The 20,791-nt window shown below is 35.9% G+C and overlaps 1 protein-coding gene across 3 annotated transcripts in view; it reads left to right on the forward strand.

Annotated features, from left to right (window-relative positions):
• FER (tyrosine-protein kinase Fer) overlaps positions 1-20,627 on the forward strand; it is a 61,429-nt gene extending 40,802 nt beyond the window's left edge. Inside the window, exons 3-15 of one of the 3 annotated variants that reach the window (XM_076120222.1) lie at positions 3,109-3,205; positions 4,162-4,363; positions 6,278-6,415; positions 10,449-10,706; positions 10,995-11,205; positions 11,474-11,656; positions 12,712-12,912; positions 14,084-14,260; positions 14,645-14,858; positions 16,801-17,076; positions 17,533-17,655; positions 18,088-18,220; positions 19,159-20,627. In XM_076120222.1, the coding sequence (XP_075976337.1) occupies positions 3,109-3,205; positions 4,162-4,363; positions 6,278-6,415; positions 10,449-10,706; positions 10,995-11,205; positions 11,474-11,656; positions 12,712-12,912; positions 14,084-14,260; positions 14,645-14,858; positions 16,801-17,076; positions 17,533-17,655; positions 18,088-18,220; positions 19,159-19,246 (2,301 nt within the window). In that variant the 3' untranslated portion in view covers positions 19,247-20,627. Of the gene's footprint in view, positions 1-3,108; positions 3,206-4,161; positions 4,364-6,277; positions 6,416-10,448; positions 10,707-10,994; positions 11,206-11,473; positions 11,657-11,931; positions 12,364-12,711; positions 12,913-14,083; positions 14,261-14,644; positions 14,859-16,800; positions 17,077-17,532; positions 17,656-18,087; positions 18,221-19,158 lie in introns of those variants that run through there. The other 2 variants (XM_076120223.1, XM_076120224.1) reach the window with 2 other exon arrangements.
• The last annotated feature ends 164 nt before the right edge of the window (positions 20,628-20,791 follow it).

The following is a 20,791-nucleotide window of genomic DNA, read 5'->3' on the forward strand; positions in this document are numbered from 1 at the left end:
ATGCAGGGTCATTGTAAATTAGCAATTTAACTATTGGCTTTTTAAACTCTTCTATTCGGTTACAAAGTCTTTTTATTATAATTTACCTTGCATTCAATGTATAAATTACTCATGTAACCTTAATATTAATTGGTACCTAATGTACCTATGACATCAGATCAGTTACTAACATTTAGGAAGTAATGACATCAGAGTTTAACCTTTAATTATCTTTTGATATTTAACAAGTGGAAGGGCTGTCAGGCTGTAGAACAATTCTCTTAGTCGGTACTATTATATTACTACTATCACTATTATCTTATTAGATAACTATTATCGAAAATCTGACAGCAAAAACATCTACTGAACAATTAGTTTCTACGATATCCGCTAGGGGCGCTGATCGGATTTTCAGACACATTTTCTCGATAGCTAAGTTGTGTTGAAAGTCCATAGTAATCAGGAATTGCCTCTCAGCAACTTGCTTGCCTATATGGCTATGGCTGGCTTTACTATAAAACCTAACACATAATCATAGTGCGTGTTTTATATAAGTTATTTATAAACTAGAATCATAAAAGTAAACAACACAAAGTTATTATTCAACCTCAATAAGGAGTGAATTGCATAACCGTGCCGTCATAATGCATAATTCATATACTTAATGAATATTAACATTGAAATCATCGCAGTAGGAAGAATATTTTTTGTACCAAAGAAGCAATTTGAGATTAGCATTTAATTGTTAATAGGTGTTGTAAAAACGTTTATAACTTGCACGCTCTAATAGTCGGGAGAAACATACGTGTCATTAACTTGAAGTAATTATTATTATCGCGAGTAAAGCCGTGAGAAAAACTTTCATAGTTCACTGGAACATCTAGTTTGTGGAACGAATTTTAATGGCGGTAATTTCCAATATTGTTTTATTCAAGGTTTGTTTTTATTAATAAAATGACTCTATTTGCATTATAAGTAAGTAATCCTTCTGCAATGTCTGTTATGTAATTACAATTTATTATAATTTCTATTTAATTTATACCTAGCTTAGGCTTCAAAGGTCCTTGTTGCTAATTAGCACAATTGAAATCTAAAATTAAGACATCTGCTAATTGCTATAGCTTCGAATCAAATAAAGAAAATAGTTTTTTTGTTTGTCCATTTAATATATATATTTTTTATAATTATGTGTATGATGGTCACTCGTTAAGAAGGCTTTCTAATGGTACGGCAAACGGAAGCATAGCCATCCCTGCAAAAGTTTGAAACATAGCCAGTTGTGCTCACCGGTCGGTGAACGATCTGTGGGTTAAGAAACCGTTGGCGCGGTCATTCTATAGACGGGGTGACCGAGCGTCTCCGTGCTTCGGAGGGCACGTAAAAAGTCGGTCCCGGTTCTTGTCAATTAAGACAATAGTCGATAAACCATGTCAAAGGCCTTGCTGGCGGCTTGAATAACTTTGACACTAGGTTGAACACTAACCATACGATAGATAGATAAGAGAGAACCTCACAATCTAAGCTTTATATTTGAATCCACCATAAATAGAAAAAACCAGTACTTATTACATCAATACTACTCATATGGCGTAGACTGTCGTCAGTTGAACACTACATTTATTTATGAGATGCGAAGAGGCACTCTTGCAAAGGAAACGTCAGTCAGATGCGGTTTCCCAGATAAATACTAAATGTTTATACGTCTACATTACTGTTTATTTATGTGTAGAGATTTGCGCATGTTTTTTATTGCGAGTTATTTTTTATAGAAAAAATACTCTTGATTTAATGTGCGTGTGTCAACAGGATGCATATGATTTTAGTAAAAAGTGTTGCTTATGCTATGTAGATAGGTACTCGATGCGAGAAATTCGATTACAATATTCTTGAGAATTCGAATATACCATGGGCCTTTTAATCTTGATGTTTGTCGTTTACACACTGTTAATTAGAAAAATCTTCATAAGTTACTTTTAAAAAATAAGTAACGTATATTCTTCTCATTCAGAGCTTTAGTCGTTTCCTTGCATAAGCCTCCTCCTAATGAGACGATTTCAACAACTCATGTAATACATTTTAAATTAAATATACCTTATCAAAGTTAGTACTAGCATTTATAATTATTTCACAAGATAAATAAATAAACTCTAAACTAAACTGCAGACAGAAGTGTAACAAATGAATTAGTCGGCCCAGTGATGTATGTTTGTCGAGCTAAACACCGAGTTCGTTGAGGCACGGTGCGCGAATAAATCTCTACAGCCGACTGATTTGTACGTCCCACAGTTGCGCGCACGCACACCTTCGCTGATCGTTTGTTATTCAAACGCATCTGTTTTCATTGCAGATTTATTGCTTTAAGTTCGCGCTTATGGATGAGTTTCTCTCCTAATTAAACCCTGATATTGTGAAATTTTCTTTTGATTTATTACGTATATCGAAAGCTCTAATTTTGTCTATATATTATAATAGAAATGGAGAGCTTTACACGAGGAATAGAAAAGTCTCTTTCTTATGTTGAAAATAAAACTATACTGTCAGATTTTCAAGTTGATTTCTGTATACCATACGAAATCATATTTTTGTTATATCAACCGAAGTTGCAGTGTTAAAATATGTATAGCAAATTAGGTAATAATATGTAGATTTCTTAATAGATGCGTGTATCCGCGCGAATTTATAACATTTATGATTATGTTGAGAAAAACTGGTTCGTTTTGGAAAATAAATGGTTTGCCACGTAATTTTCCTGCTGGGCAGGTTACTTTGTCTGCGCAGTGTCCTTTTATAGATATCCAGATTGACTGGTTATACGACGTTCAGTACAAACACCTGGTACGAACCCCGAATTTGTATTTATTTGTTCTGATTTTGATCTTTTTGAACTATATATTTTAGTTGTATTGTATTGGCTTGTATTTTAAGGTTATAATAGTGAGATGGAAAGATCTTTTAGTATAATTTTATTACTTTAAATAGTACTTAAGCATAACATGTTAGCTCAGATTTGTCGATCTTTCAAAAGTTACGAGTAATCATTATTGCCACGTGTTTATTATTAAGTGTGATGTTTGAAACTTGGGAGAATATTGAAACACTGTTTAAAAATATGTTTTCTATTGCCCGCAGCTGTCAGAGGAGGTGCAGAGGAAGCAGAGCGAGTACCAAAAGTGTCTTGAATCTTACAAACAAATGAGGACCAAGTTCGAGGAAAACTACCTAAAATGTAGGTGTAGTATATTTTCCTTTTATTAACAATCCTCGAAGGTGCAGCCAAAGATGCATAAAATACACACTCGGTTCGCCATTTACAAAGTATAAGTCAGCTTAGTACTTTAATCAAGCACGTTACCAAGCTTTGAGCTACTGAACTAAAAACAAGGACTTTGCTTGATCCTGGGATGGGGTCCGAAGACTTCGTGATAAAGCCGCTGTTACACTACTATCTACTTAGGTAATAGGTAGTGTTTGAAGCAAGGTAGTGACCATAGAGGCAGTTAGGTTCTTAATTCCCTATGATAAGCTAATTGTTTTACCAGTTCATTCATTAATTTGACTATAATGTTTTACCACATCTAATAGTCATCGTGACTAAGCTAAATCGTTCAAATCTATTGAAGCGGCGAATCATTTCGGATAACCTTATTTTTGTAAGAATATACCTACTATGTTTATTGGTTTAACTTTCATATTGTTGTACGTTTTCTCCTTTAGGTGTTAATAACACAAGTAGCTCATATGCTAATGAAAGCAAGTAAAGCACTTATTCTTAACCACAGCATAATTAATCGGTGTAGTTGTATTTACCGGCTAATTTAGTGTACCTAGTTTCTTGCTAAATAAGCATGTTTTTTTGGTTGTAGTTGTTTTGGGCGGATTATTGATTTAACGTTATAATGTCGTCATCGTCGCAATATGATAATAGGTACCGCAATACGCATCATAAAAAGGGCGTTGGCCAATGAAATCTAAACCAACCGAAGATGTTAGTAAATGAATAGTCCAGAGATTAACTATCAATTCATACAACTTAAGCATAAAACTGGCTTGCTAGCAAACATTTTTTTTTTCAGAATTAAACCATAATATTGCAGATATATTCCATATTCTTAAAGCCAAGTTCCTAAAGTGTTTAAAAGTATTTAAGGTGCCTGTTCTTATGGTTTCCATTTCCACTTCCAGGTCCAACAAGCCGAGGGGGTCGCAAGCTGGACGAGACTCGCGACAAGTACGGCAAGGCGTGTCGCCGCCTGCACCGGGCACACAACGAGTACGTGCTGCTGCTGGCCGAGGCCACGGAGTGCGAGCGAGCGCTCAGGACTGCTGCGCTGCCCACGCTGCTGGAGCAACAGCGCCGGCAGGGGGAAGCTGTTGCTACCTCATGGTATGTACTTACTTTTACTGACTTTATTTCGAACGGTTATGGGTCCTGGGTTGTGATTTGGTTGGCGGAAAACGTATTGACATTGTCCATCAACTTTGTAGAGAGATTTAGCTTGTACGATTTATCTAATTTGTAATTAAACATTCTGTGTATTTCCAAAATGAAATCGAAGAGAATTATTAATAACAAGATAGATATATTAATAACAAGTAGATTTATTAATAACAAGTAAGCCGTCGCGTCGGCTACATAAGCTTGCGGATCACTGATGATCTGAATTCTGAATATTGTATCCCATCGTAGGCGGCGAACCTCGTATACAAGGCTCTCTACTAAGTTGTTGAATGTTTCCAGTGTTATACCTTCAAACATAAGGGTTTATGACTAATTTTTTGTAACCAATGATATAGTTGGTCGTCGTCTAATAAAAGTAGTAAAATAAGTGACCATCGTTACATGAACCTAATGCTACAAAGTTTACAACCGCTAAATTGATATTTATTAACTTGAGATTCGCGAGTGACTACGGCAATCTTGCATAATCTTAAAAACCTACACGTGCATTTTAAGTGTACCGTTTCTTTTCTGTAATTTCTACAATTAGGTACAGTTACATATTATAAAAATAACTTAATTATACAGTGAGACTGATCGATTGACTCCAATTAAATGTTTAGTAAGATATGAGATCAGCTGATTCTATTTTTGTACTAATTACTTCGATAAAAAACAATGAATGGACGATATCGATTTATTACTCGTAAAATATAATGTATAATACTTTGATGACGCACTAGAGAAACGACAAAGATATTTTAAACGAGATTATCACGAGCAAATTGGTCGTGTAAGTGTAAAGACAGATAAAAAAGCTGCTTAACTTTTTCTCTATGATAAGGCTTTTCAACAAAATATAAGAAAACCGAAAAAGTTGATTCTGGGGTAAACCTCTTCGTCCCATGATTTTATATTAGTTTTGGCGCTGGACCTGTTCAGGGACATAAGCCTATTCTAAACAGGGAAATATATTATGTAATTACCTTATATCACTAGATAGACGAGTAAATACTAACAGTAGCATAATTTTAACGAAAAGTGGTGTAGCTGCAAACAATACACAACATTTACGAGTATATTGTGTGCTATATTATAAGATATTATCTTTCACAATGTACTGTTATATCATACCGTTATGTGATCTATATCTAGATCGTTACATCTGAAGGAAAACATAGCTATAATCAGAAGAGCGGTGCAAGACTGCCTGCAATTATGTGCTGTTGAATATTGCGCTTTTACGCCTAGATGCATTGGAGTTTTTATCAGTTAGTGACTGCACATGAAAAAGGCACCTAGAAACGAAGATTTTTAAGTTTCATACATAATATATACACACATAAATTCACGCCTTTTATTCGTAGGGGTAAGCAGAGAACGGAGAACACCACTTGCTACGATCTCTACAAACTTTCCTTGCTTAATTCTCATCGTGTCATTTTTAAGTCTCTGTGTAAAAAATCTATATGCGCAGGTTTTCAATTCAATTGAAAACCCATGTTAGAAGATAGGTTGTTTTCATTAGTGTAACTTTAAAACTAAGGGTTCATGACTAATTTTTAGTAACCAATGATATAATTGGTCGTCATCTAAGTAGAAGTAGCAAAATAAGTGGCCATCGTTTTAGGCTTTATCAATTAATGAGTGAGTGTTATCAGGTTATAAGTTATGGAGTCATCATCATTGAGAACTGATATCGAAATACTTAATTACTTAAACCTACTTGTACCTTTCGACTTCTATAATTGCTTATACTATAAGTGATCTAAGTACTTATAGCGATTTAATAAGTTTATCAACATCAGTTATTTCTAGCTCTTGAAGCTATTTTATTAAATAATTGTTATTATTTCACAGGAAAGGTGTGTTGTTGGAGGTGGTGCAGAGGTCTGACTACAGCACAGACAAGTTCCGTGAGATCCAGACCAAAATCGAGACCACCATCCAGAACCTGAGGCCGCAGGACGAATACAAAGAGTTCATTGAAAAGTACAAGTTAGTATACAAACAATAATAATCTGGAAACAGTAGCGCGATCCTGTACAGTCAGTATTTTCGAGTATCGAGAGTTTGACATTGATAATGTACTGCAAAAATAGTTTCTACAACGCCCGCTCGAGGTGCTCAACCGATTGTCATCCGATTTTTTTCTTTAGCTAGCCGGTTGTATATTACATTTTTTTTTGAAATGGCGATTGTGAGAAAGAATGTTCAAGGATTGTAGTACTTTACTAATCAACTTATTAGGGGAAACGATATTATTTACTCATACGAAACAACGATATATATACATAAATAAGACGCAAACTCCTTAATATTCACGTTATTATACTAACCAACCTACCTACCTATTCTATGAACCTAAATCAGCAAAAAAAGATTTCTAAGAATTTATAACCGCCGGAATATATTACGTTACGTTATTGAAACAAAATTGTTTTGCTTATCCGCAATTTTCTATTTAATAAATCATTATACACTAGGGACCTTTTTTCGAATAATAATTTAGGAGACAGTCTTAGTTTTAATATCTTTATTAAAATACGCAACGTATCTTAGTCTATAGATTAGTTTAGAACACTAATTAGAAAGTTGTTCTATAACTGGATTTGCAAGCTTAACAACCTTTTCACAGGTGGTCGAGTAAAAATATTATTATCGATAATAATATAGTAAATCTAAACACCCATCTCAGGATAGTCAAAAAATAATTTAGAATAAACCTACGTAAATTGTTTTTGGCATTTTTTTTTTCATTGGAGGCCAAGTTCTAATGATAACAATTAATTAATCCGTAGACCCTTTTTTATCGTATTTTCGGTACTTTTATTTGTTCTGCGCTTAAGATGTTGATTTTTTAAATCTTTCAATCTATGTCTACCTGATTACTTCTCAAAGTCCAGAATTGAAAATTGTAACTTGTCTCTTGTCATATAAAAATATCTTTTAACAGACTTTGCGAGAGTCATTCAGCTAAAAGTAAAATCATCTATAAACTAATTCCCAAATGACGAAACACAGTTTCTAAATACTAACATGTAAATAACACATTTTCACATATGAATGTCTTCTATATTAGTCTCGCAACACACGTTTCGTAATTTCAATCACCGTGCCGTGTATTCTGCAATATCATTACTTATTAAAAATACCTTTTAGGAATGCTATGTAGAAAGTAAAATGACACCGAAAACTTTCGATTTCACATGTGTGCTATACATGTGCGGTATTATGTTACTATTTCTGCATAAAAAACTAGGTTATGTACTTATTATATGGTGACTCTGTATATTTCCAACCAGTACCGCGATTTGCTACCAACTACTATTAACTACCGACAACCGGCTAGCTGTCGAGATTTTTTTTATGACCATCGGTTCAGCGCCTCTAACGGGCGTCGTAGAAATTATTTTGCAGAACATTTTAAATGTCAAACTCTCGATACTCGAAAGAACTGCCTGTAGTCTTATACTCGCAATACTAGACGTAAAATGTAGTATCTACATTTAAACTCCCTGCTCCTAAAAGTTGCCGCAGGTCAGATTTCCAGACCGTATAGTCGTAAGATCAGCAGTTATTTAGACTTTCTTAGGTGCCCATTTTTCATGTTATGAAAACTTTTAACTGTCAGCTGCTACAGTTTAGGTAAACCATTAACAAAACCATTAACACGGTAATTAATATATTCGTTGGGTTTACCCTCAATCAATTCAATTATAACAAAGAGATACTTTCCTTCCTTTTCAAATTAAATAGTATTTTAATATCTTTAATAAGAAATTTTCTTCAAACTTCAAATAAGAAGAATTATATATATATATAATTCTTCTGTAAGTGTGTATGTCACTGAACTTTTGTTTAACGACTGGACCGATTTTGATGATTTTTTTGTGTGTGTTCAAGGGGATCTGAGAATGGTTTAGATTCACAATTTTGTCCGCTGGACAATGTTTTTTTAATTAATTTTTAATTTATTAGACAGGACAACGTCTGTGGGGTCCGCTAGGTTTTGTATAAAATTAAAAATTATTGAAATAAAATGATAGAACAAGGCAAAACTGTTCAAAGGTGGAAAAAAACGATAGTTTAGGTATAGGTATAATTTCGACCACCTGTGAGGTCGTTTCTACCAGTTTTATGTTAATATTAAGAGATGACTATTAGGTATAATTGGCGGTAACTTAGCAAGGAAGTAAGGTATGGCAATATTGTGATGATTGAGCCAATAAAACGATTACGACGTTTCGTGATAGTCAATTGATGTGAATAAAAAGTTTAAAACTCCGCGTGCGTCTATGAGACGTAGTAGCTTTTATTTTGTGTGATCTATCTAAAAATAAGGTTTCAAATGTAAAACAAATTCTGGTTGAATAATACCTGGGCTGTAAATACTTCTAGATTAGAGCATATTTTCTATGATATATGTAAACCACCTAATTTAATGTAAGCACGTTTGTAATAAGCTGCCGTAGGCTTAAAGTTGCCGTAGAGTGCTCTGGTTTATTTGTTTATAATATTGTGGTAGTACCTACATGACAATATTAGAAAATAAAGTTCCTACTTAATAGGTACTGACTTGTAAACTCAGTAGTAGAGTGTAAAGTAGAAGTTGATGACTAAGAAATTGATTGTTTAAAATACTTGACACTGAGCGATGAGTAATCGAAGGTGAACTATGAATCAGTTAGTCGTATTTACTTTCAAAAATTTTGAGGTTACATATCAAGAATAACCTGCTTACTTAAGTAAGGCTGAAAATCTCCTAGGCGCTTATCTAAGTTTGGATATTAAAGTGTGTCAGATTTTATTAAATCAGGATGCCCTGTACTGTTTCTACATAAAACCTGCCTTCAAATAATCTGATTGGAAATTAGTGTTTTTCTGTGTGAGAATACCTACATAAATAGGTATATTTTAGTCAAAAAACTTTTAAAATTAACCATTGCTCAAGAGCGGTTTTCTATAATTGTAATAGCTTAATTTAATCATAAGCTTTTTATATAGCAACTACATATCGTATTTTTTTATTGGGGATGTAACAAATAATAACAGGAAATGATCTACTACTCTGATTAACCACCAGTCTGTATAATGATTATTTAATTGCTTAAAAGGTTTGTGTTAAGTGGCCTGACTCACTATGTGTCATCGTTTGTTTTGATGCACTTAAAAATATTTAGAAAGTTCTAGATTATATCGAAGAGCACGTATACTTCTCTTTTAGATAATTGTATAAATACTACAGTTAGATAATTATATTAAGTACATACATAGTTGTTATTATAAGAAGCTGATGATTATATAAAGCTTAAAGCCTTCCCCGACTTCACCCGGTTAAAACAGTTAATTTACTAATAAACTTTTACATCTTTTACACATAAACCTTCCTTTCTTAATCACCCTACTTATAAAAAACCGTATCAAAATCCGTTGCGTAGTTTTGAAGATCTAAGTATACATACATACAGACACAGGGACAGACGCGGGAAGCGACTTAGCTTTATACTCTGTAATGATTACAATGATCAGAAAATAGGTCTTCAACAAATGTATTTATTTCTATTGTACGGTTTATTTTAGATGGTCTTTGTTATTTGTTTTTCTTTGCAGAGTATTGGCCTCTATCTTTAAACAGGCCGGTGCTTTCAAACAAAGATATAACTAGCATGTTATGACTAAGCGAAATCACGTGGAATTGCTGGTGTAATGATAACAATTTTTAGAAATTCCAAATTTTTCTAGCCTGATAACATTTGATGATATTCAGATTTTAACATTTAGAATGATAGTTGCTAAGATCCAAAATCTAGTAAATAAACAGTTTAGTAGTAATATGTGGAAACGTTGTTGATTGTACCTTTAAATACTTTAATGTTAAAAAGCCTAGATGTGAGAGGCATTGTACAATTGTTTGTTTTCCCTAATAAAGTGAAACAAAAAATAAAAAAACATTTTTTTCCTGCTTACTATGGAAATATTCTGTTATCTTTCTATTCACCAATAATTAAGATAATAACTTCTTTTCTAGGTCACCGCCAGCAACGCCCGTCTCGTTTAACTTCGACGAAAGCCTAGTCGAAGATACAAGTGGTAAGCTTCAACCAAACCAGTTGACAGTCGACAACCTCACCGTGGAATGGCTGAAAGAGAAGTTGACAGAGCTGGAGCAAACCTTGCAGGATAATAGGGAGAAGCAGACGGCTTTACAAGGCCCTGAGATCATGGGCAATGGAGTGTGTAAGAACAACAATACTGGGCTCACGAATGGAGTCAATGGTATTGATAGGTGAGTTGATCATCTTGAAGAGATTTAAGCAGCCTTAAGTAGTCTCCATTCACGTGATAGTTTTGCACTCACTATTTCTTTGGGCTGTGGGATAGCTATCACAGGCTCGAGTGCCTTTTACAGTAGTGCTGTTTTCTTAACTAACGTGGACGTGTACCTGTTAAGAATAGTAGGTCCATGGGGAGCTTAACATCGGAATGTTGTCTGTACCTCAGAGTGAGGTAATATTTATCTACAGTTGTAACTGTCTGCAATATTTAATAGTTTTAATTTATTTTTCTATCTAAGGCATTCACCTCCACCGCTTCCTGTAACGACATCAGAGCCAATCAAGTTACTAGAACTTCGTGTATCGGAGCGGAAATGTGCTAAACAAGCGGAGATGATCCGCTCCGCTCTGGCCGAGCTGGGCTGCGAGGAGGCGCCGAGCGGCTGTCCCGACCTGTCCGCCGAGACCGTCGGAGTCGACAGCCTCGATGGAAGCTCGCCCGACCATCAGGTACGAATGACTAACTTAGTGTTTTGTGTTTCATGTTGAGTGGCAGTTATAGTCACAACAATGCAGGAATTTTAAGATCATACAGATTCACCTACTGGACGCTAAAGTCACCTTGTGCATATCGAGGTCGATTTAGCTGTAGCCAATTTATAATTACCAATTATTATCCGATGTAAGCTAAGGTGTGCAAAGATCATAAAACCACGATTTGTGTTGTGCTACATTCTTTCTATGGAGGATTTTCCCTAACTCAGATTTCGGTCATCAGGATCGCAGTTCGATTGGTTCAAAAGCATCAGCGGACGCGTTACGGTTGCACCTTCACTCTATAATACCACCGCGACCGTTCTTCAAACTATTCACGCGACCTTTCCGCCGTAAATCCGCGCCGTCGAGCCCCGCGCTCCCGCCCAAGACATACAGGAGCAGTAGCGAAGGCCCCGCTGACTCGGTAACTGCCACTCACCGCTCCAAGCGGTACAGAGTGCTGCGCCGACGCTTCCGTGACCGCGTGGATATCTATGTGCATTGCCGCGTCCATGACAAAACTCTCTTCAAGAAGAGGCGACGCAATCGCATTGTAGCCAATAGTTGTTCTAACAGTGTGGTGAGTGCCACTAACCGAACTTCCCTCACCCACGCATGGCATGGAATTACGTGTTGCATGAGGCTTGTCTCCCACTGGAAACGCCACGATTTATTATTCGCTCCGAATCGAGCGTCAGTCAAATTGTGTCAGTGCTATATTTAGGAGACTCGGCGTCACCGTGCACCGCACGAACTTCTGTCGGGAACAAGCTTTCGAATAAAATGAAAATAGCATCGGGTCTACTTAAAACTCAGTTTCAAAATCAAGGTGAAGCCGCTTGCGACGTTCCAGAAATGTGTCGGTTTCGCGTAGTCTGTGTACGCATCGGTCGCGAGGTTTACGTCAAGTTCATCCTGTTTTCTGTGAGGCTCGCCGCGTGTGGTGAAATAGAAGAGATAATAAAGTAGTAGGTGTTGTGAGGTGAATAGTGTTGATCGCGTTGAGTAATGGATCCGTGGTCGTTGTACATAACTCACAGCGAGCTGCCGCCGCCCGTGGTGGTGCCGCGGCGTAAGAAACGCCTGAAGCAGCTCCAACTACAACTTGAGTTAGAACTTGAACAAGACAACGTATGTTACAGCTTGTTACCGTTTGTCGTGTGCTTTACTTCTACATTATGTAATTAATACGTTGTTTGCATGTGCGTTGCGCGTGTTTACGTTTTTTGTGTGTTGATGCGTGCGTTTAATTACACTGATATTGATCTTGAGTTATTGAGGAGTTATTGATGAACATCGTGTGTTAATTGAATTCAAGTTGCATTGCCATGTTGATTTAAACACAGCACATTTATTACGATTATATGTAAAACTAAAAAAACAATGGTATTTTCTCCAATTCGTTTGACGTCAAATCACATGCACTTTTGCACATGGCCCCAATTGTAATCCTTATCTCATTTTATTGCGTGTATCCAGGTGAATGTGAGCGAGACGGAGCGATCGCTGGTGGAGCAGGAGTGGTTCCATGGAGTACTTCCTCGCGAGGAGGTGGTGAGGCTACTGAGAGCTGATGGTGACTATCTGGTGCGGGAGACGACGAGGAATCACGCCAGGCAACTAGTACTGTCTGTATGTTGGGGACAGCATAAACACTTCATTGTTCAGACTACGCCAGAGGTACGTATTTTATCATTAGTGTCTTTAATTATTTTATATGAATAAAATTCAGACTTTTTCAAATCTGCGCTCTTAAACTATCGATTGTTCTATAATGTTGCGGCTGTCTCATGATAATTAAAAAGTGGGAAAAGGTAATGAATTTGAGGATAATGTGAATTAGCTTATTACGATGTAGGTATTGTTTGTGCTTTTAGTTAGTACCTACCTAGGTACTAATTTTATAACTAATTAGCAAATATCTGTGAAGAATTAATGCTATTTTATCCATTATAATTTACGTCAATATATGACTCATGTACAATCTGCCTCCATTCGCTTGAAATTAATGAACAAATCTTTCAATTTCTGCGAACTTTATAACCTAGGTCACGATTTACGTACATAAGTTTTACGAGTTCTTAAAAGGCAGCAAAAAATAATTCTTTGAAATATTGAAGTGTTTGTGCAATTCATGGGAATTTGTAACTTCTTCATTTTGGAAGTCCAACCAGAATGTAATTCCCCCGTAAATGTATCTATTGAAGGTTTTCGATTAGTTAAATATTTTCCCTTTCCGTAAATTCCTTGTTTCGTATCTACATATAATTTTCCTCATGCTCCATGTCAGACAGCTGTCTTGTATTCTTTACTCCTACAATAAGAATAGTTTTTTTTAACCTATTGCTATCCCACTGCTGGGCAAGGGTCTTTTGCCAAACGAAAAACCAAGTGCGGGTTGGGGACTTTGCATGCCCTCGATAAATGTATTAAACAAATCTTTAGGTATGCTAGGTTTCATCACGGTTTCCCGATGTTTTCCTGAATAGTTATAATTAAATGTTAATCTTATTAGTGGTTACCACAGGCATGGCATCGTTTTCCATACACAGTTATTACCTACAGTAAGAATATGAGTTTTGTGGTTGATATTGAAATCACAAACGTCATACAGTTATTGTTGAAAATACCTACTGAGGTTTATTAAACAACAACAAACTCGCTGCAAAAAATTCTGCATCTCGTTGGGCAATTTAACCGTCCTTTATTCTTGATTGTCTAGTCTGTCTACCGCTATGTCAAATACAAGACTGTGTAGCGAGATACCCTATTGATACAAAAAATTACCATGCATCTTACTCATGGCTTGTTTGCAAAAACAAACAGATATTTATACATCTTTTTCTTCCAGGGTCACTATCGTTTCGAAGGAGCAGCATTCCCGTCAGTGGCTGAGCTGATCGCGTGGCAACGCACCAGCGGAGTGCCGGTGACTGCTCGCTCAGGAGCGCTGCTGAGACGAGCTGTGCCGAGGGAGAACTGGGAACTGAACAACGATGATGTACAGCTGCTCGATAAGATTGGACGGGTAAGTTATTTAATGAACCATTATTATGTGGACGATGGAAGGTGAAGGTTATGAAGCCACATTTTTCAATTCGTGAAACTGCTGCTGTTTCTTTTTACGCTTAAAATATCGTAGTTGTTAGGGTCTATCATATTGTGATTTCGGGTTTACTCCTATACGTATTCGAAAGAATAAGTGAGATTTCTCAAGAGACAGTTTTATTTGTTTTTATAAACACTATTTTGTTAAAAACGGCCACGGGTACAGAAAGCAATGAGAAAATGAATACCAAAGTAAATTAAATGCCGCATTTTTCCTGTACGCTATCCATTATTCAAGCAGTTTTAGCGATGATTTAGTTTTTGCCTCTTGATATATCAAATCTTAATGTATTTTTTTTATCAGGGTAACTTCGGCGACGTATACAAAGCTCGCCTGAAGAGCACAGGACAAGAAGTAGCAGTGAAGACATGCCGCGTGGCTCTACCAGACGAACAGAAGAGGACGTTCCTGCAAGAAGGGCGTATTCTCAAGCAGTACCAACATCCAAACATAGTGCGGCTTATCGGCATCGCCGTGCAGAAGCAGCCGATCATGATTGTCATGGAACTTGTGCCTGGTGAGTAACCACCTAACTTTTGTTTTAAGTGTAGCTTTTGCTGTGTTTTTTGGACTTAGGCAATGCTGACCCCGGAGAAAGTACCAAGAATTTCTAGTTTTTAGGGCCTAGAATATCTTGACATTACACTAACTCTCTGTAAAAACTGTTACCTAATTACTTTAGATACTTGTAAACTGTTAATTAGTCGCTGTACCTCAAAACGTTGCAGACTCTCGCAATCTAATATTTTATGCGATAGTAGAAAAGGGTGCCATGTAACGAATACCTTTTTCATTTCTTTTGAGTTCGTTTCGAATTTGTTGATAATTTAAGTATCAAAATGAGTTAGCCTAGTAAAGTCCCGCCGTTGTTCCGTAGTTTCTTTGTATTCTCTACACAATATTCGCCGGGGTGATTAACATTTAAACGATGTGCAATTTATGTGTCGGCTTGGCAGAGTAGATCAGTACATAAACGTCTGTTTATTTGAAATGCTACTGAAAATAGTCTCGACGTGCACTGTAAACAATTATGTCTGTATTTTCTCGTGAAATGCGTTAAAGTCAACGTGGTGGAGGAAATTAGGGGCACCTACGATTGTAACTCAAAATAAAGTTGGTAAATACGTCTTTTCTTTATGTCCGTGAAATCCAGTAGAATTTAGCTTGGCTAGGTCTAGGTTCGGTTATTAAAGCTAGATATTGGACATAGGGTAAGGTTTGAACATCTCTCCCTGCTTTCGATCGTTATTTGAAAAGCTAGACTTCTGAAAATTTGAATGGAGCTGCATAGCTGAATTAAACGGACAAAAGAGGTAAAATAAGACATTTAAGTATAGCCGGAGAAATAAGAGACGGTTATATTTTTTGTTAGTTATGATGAAATAGAGCAGCTTTAGAAAAGTGGCTTAGAATTTTCGACGAGATTTTTGCTGGATCTATCATAACTTTCGTTATTTTTATGATTATTGTCCGTCTACGTCACTGGGAAATGCCGACGTAGAGTTTATGTTGACAGATATATATCCTCCGATCGTCATGACCCAATTCTTATCCTAAAAGTGTTATTTATAGAAAAAATGTCAGCCTGAATGATATGGAAAATGCCTTCTGGTTACTATCAAACATATCTTATGTTGAAAAAACGGTCATCGGAAAAATCGTTGCGTGTTTTCTTTTAAAACAAATCCTAATGGTTATATCAAAGCTTGGAAATCAAATGAACCATGTAATTTTGTATAGGCTTGGTTATTTATTAAACAGGAATACATAAGCATGAAATGTACAATGTCAACTTCTAGAAAACTGTGCACTAATAATTCTACAGACACACACATATTTTTACTTTTCCAAAATATTTGTATTGCATTCAAATGAATTGGGTTGTGACTTGTGAGTAGTTGTGTCATTTGCACCAAAATAAAGTATTTATAAAATTGCATATTGCGAGAATATTTGTGTTCCACGATGTGTCAGTCCATGTTTATAAGTCGAGTGGGTGTTTCGATTTCAAGTGAAGACGTTTTAAATATAGTTCACTTGTAATTTGAATTACAAAACACGGTGTTGTGAAATGTCTAGACGTATTTTATTGTTATTGTTTCAATATTTAGGTTACACAGGAAATGTTAACTTTATTGAGATCATATTTAATGTGTGTGAAAGAAAATTTACTGCTTTATGTCCCTTTGTAGTTTACGCATTTTTTTTGATATGAAATATTATCTTTTTGTTATTTTTTTTAGTTGATCTGCTTTAGATCACTTTTCTAACTATGTCGACAAATATGCTCTGAGAAACAATTACTTCTTGATTTTATTATTACGTCTTACATGCATCTCTTTTTTAGCCTTCTGTACTTTGCACACCTCTCCCACCTTTCAAAATTCTCTCGGCCCTGTATGATCTCCCCGAACGCTGTTCCTACGAAGGTTTACTGATTCAAATAATTATCTTTACAGGTGGTTCCCTTCTAACATTCCTTCGAACACGAACAGCTACCTTAGGCGCTCGCTCCCTACTGGCCATGTGTCGGGACGCCGCCGGTGGTATGCGCTACCTGGAGTCCAAGAATTGTATCCACCGCGACCTGGCGGCCAGGAACTGCCTCGTAGGTGACGATAATATCGTCAAGATATCTGACTTTGGCATGTCGAGAGAGGAGGAGGAGTATATCGTGTCGGGAGGCATGAAACAGATACCGATCAAGTGGACGGCGCCTGAAGCTCTTAATTTTGGTAAGTTTACCTTACTATAATTTTAACTACTTGGTAAGAGCTTTGTGTGTAAGATTCGTGGCTGAAGAGTGTATGCAAATTCTGAATTTAGTACATTTATGAAGCTGACGGCAGTTTGATACAGCTACTTTATTTTGGAAATACACAGAATTGTTAATAACCTAGATAAAACGTGGATTCTAAGACTCTCTAGGTACTTAGGTAGTTGTTGGACTATAGTGATTGTCTCTTCAATTTTATTACCAGTAGGTATCCAAGATGCGTGTTAAACTGGTCAGACGTTTATAAGCCAAAATATGTAGAAGTACTTTAACTACAAGCTATGTATCTATCGGAATAAATAAAAGTGAACTATGCTCCTGTCAGGTCTTGTGCAAGATAAACATTGCATGACCTCTTGGCTGTGTGCCAGACTTTCTCACTGTCGTATTAATTGTACTGTCGATTGTATTGCAGGTAAATACACATCGCTGTGTGATGTATGGAGTTATGGCGTGCTAATGTGGGAGATATTCTCGAAGGGAGACACGCCTTACGCCGGCATGAGCAACTCACGGGCCAGGGAGAAAATTGATACCGGTACGTATTAAATACTAAGTATTTTTTTACATTCATGGTAAATAACAGATCTACGCGAGATGCACACAATGGAATTTCTCAAAAGTCTGATTTCTTATGAATCTGCAAAATTAATTTGGGCATTTCTTTTTCTTCTTGATTTGGATGGATTGCTCTTGTGTCGCGGGGACTTTTGCAAACATACAAACAAAGGACACAAGGTACAACCAGACCAGAAAACAAATGTTTGTGGATCACACAAATAATTGTTCCGTGTGGGAATCGAACCCACGACCTCCGGACGCAATGGTAGCGGCGTGGCGACCTAAACCACGACGCCTCAGAGGCACAGTACTACTCAACATTCGGTTATTTCTAACCCTGATAAGGCTGGAAACCGTTATTGATTTTGGCTTTAATGGATGTTATTTAATAATACCTATTTGTTTTCAGGCTACAGGATGCCAGCACCGGAGGGCTGCTCAGAAGACGTCTACGCACTAATGTTGCGCTGTTGGGAGTACGAACCTGAGAAGCGACCGCACTTCGACCAGATCTACACCATCATCGACAACATATACAATAGGTAACACATGACCTTTAACCTTGTGACCTTTAGTGACCTTTTGTGAACAAAACGAACAGAAAACAAAACTTAAGTGCCTGTATTTTCCCTCGACTGTGTGGAAAACTGCAACTTTAGTGTAACGATGCTACAGTTTTGTCAGAATTATTCTGTTACGAATTCCTGTATACGTCTTTTGATTGCAATGTATACTTTATTTATACGTTTACAATCTAATGAACTAAGTTTTGTGGAAAACGACTTTTAAAACGGTTAAAAAATATGTTTCATCGTCGAATAGATTCAACAATCTAATATTATTTAGCTTTATCTTGGCCAATGTATTTCGTACAAAAATATAAACGCGTTTTTTATGAGCCTACTGGCAGTAAATGAAAAAATGTCGTTTATATTTTTACAAATTTAAAAAAGAATAAAACTCAAAGATGAAATAACTTTCTACCTTTCTTCTTAAGGGTGAGTTTGAAATATCCAAGATTATGTATTGAAAGGTTTATAAAACGAATATTTGTATACTTAGTGTTAATTTTGTATACATAATTTTCCATTAGATACGCAATAGGTAACTGATATTGTATTACATAAGTATTCATAGTTTAATCTGTGTTAAATAATGAGTATTTTAATTTTTTTGTTTGTAACAAATATTTGGAAGTGTAGAGATAACTGGAGGAGGCAAAAGATGTGAGAAAATATCTAAAAACGATGTAGGTATAACTAATTTAAAATCATAGAAACAGGTTAAACAGCTATTGCACTGATGAAAAATGTTAATAAAAATGATGAATTGAAGTGAATTGATACAAAATCTTAATTTGATAATTTCCAACTTCAATTTTTTTAGTACTTTTCTATTTAACTCTTTTGCACCCTCTAGTGTACAAAAAGCGATTGTAATAGGTATGTACCTTGTTATAAGTATTATAACTCGTTCACAGAAGGTTTGCCGATGATACGCCCTCCCCGTCACCCTGCAGCGTCCCGCACTCGTCCACATTGTACCGGTTCAAGATTGTGACGTCATAATGTCATCGGCAAACTTATTGCGAACGAGTTGTTCTGTAACGATATTGTGTTGATCTCTCTTGAATGGTACTTTAGCTTAGAATGTAAGTACAAACTGAATATGTACGTATTTTTATTTCAAGTACAATTTGTTTATATAATGTATTGTTATTCTTTTGGATAATGTAAATGATAGCCGCATGTATTATGAAGTTAGGTGCTGTAGTTATATTGTTTTGTATATTCTGAGACTATTAGCAAGGTTTTAGAAAAGATTCCCTTAACTTTGATGTACGAGTATTACTTCTCACTGACAAGACAGTTTGATAGAGTATTGGAATAATTAATTATTTTATCTAGCCACTGAATTTAGGGTAGCATGTTAGCTCCAAAACGTTACGTGGCTATTGTATACTTATATTATTATGTGAATTGTATAGTCTGTTCATTTCGTACTCTAGAAAAACCTTCGAATATATTGTATTTTATCGAAGTAACGAAATTAGAGCTATTAAGTCGACTGCAATGTTATCATAGAAAAATATATAAAAATAAGTTAACTTCAAAATAATAATTTTATAATAATAAATACTGTTGAAAGTAATTCCCAAATAGGAATATTGTGCTTCCATTTTTTAAGATAAATATTTAGTATTACGATATTAATAAATTTTGGCAATTTAAGGGACATGTTTGTGATATGTTTGATGCTTCCACAAATTGTAAAGCTTTGTGTACACGTAGACACACTTAGCCCCCTTAGCACGAGCGTTTAACCGCGGGAGCGGCTAGCCGCGCGGTTACAGTTTAACATGCATCCGCTAGTGATTGTACGCATTTGACCGCCATGGTTAAGTCGGGCGGTTGCATATTAAACTGTAACCGCGCGGCCAGCCGTTCACGCGGTTAATAACTAGTGCGTAAGGGGGCTTAACACTTTTGCTGTCAACAACCCAATTGGTAGTTTCAATGTCAATGTGTTAACTGACTTAGGCAGTGAAAGAGTTAAACGGATAAGCCGCACTTACACCCGATTTCTGAAGTACATTTAGCGGTAGTTTATCTATTCAATAGTGTTAAAACTCATATAAAAACGCTATTGAATAGATAAACTACCGTTAAATTTACTCAGAAACCGGGCATTAATCGTACAAGCATTGTTAACGGTGTAAATGCTTACGACCAGTTTGCTTGAGCGGTTTATTCTAAGTGTGAGTTATCTTGTGTACGCAGCTTAATGTTTATAGTTTATTCTCTTGCCTAGGGTACATGCATGTTATGTTATTGATATTATAACAAAGTGAGATATGTATAGATATAATCTAGTATATTAATTATACGTTATAACAATGTAAATATATTTCGTACACATTAAAGTGCCAGACATTTTTTGAATTCAATATATTTGTGTTTTCTTTTGGTTACCCTCATAACATAATGTTGTCGCTAAAAAAAGTTCTAACCCAACCTGTTATAGACTATCGCATATATATCAAAAAGGATTAATAAAATTCCATTCCTTTTCCAATTTTTTTGCCCCCCACCAGAAACGGTATCGTTTCCGTT

This window comes from Anticarsia gemmatalis, chromosome 11 (assembly GCF_050436995.1).
Source record: "Anticarsia gemmatalis isolate Benzon Research Colony breed Stoneville strain chromosome 11, ilAntGemm2 primary, whole genome shotgun sequence".
Taxonomy (NCBI): Eukaryota; Metazoa; Arthropoda; class Insecta; order Lepidoptera; family Erebidae; genus Anticarsia; species Anticarsia gemmatalis.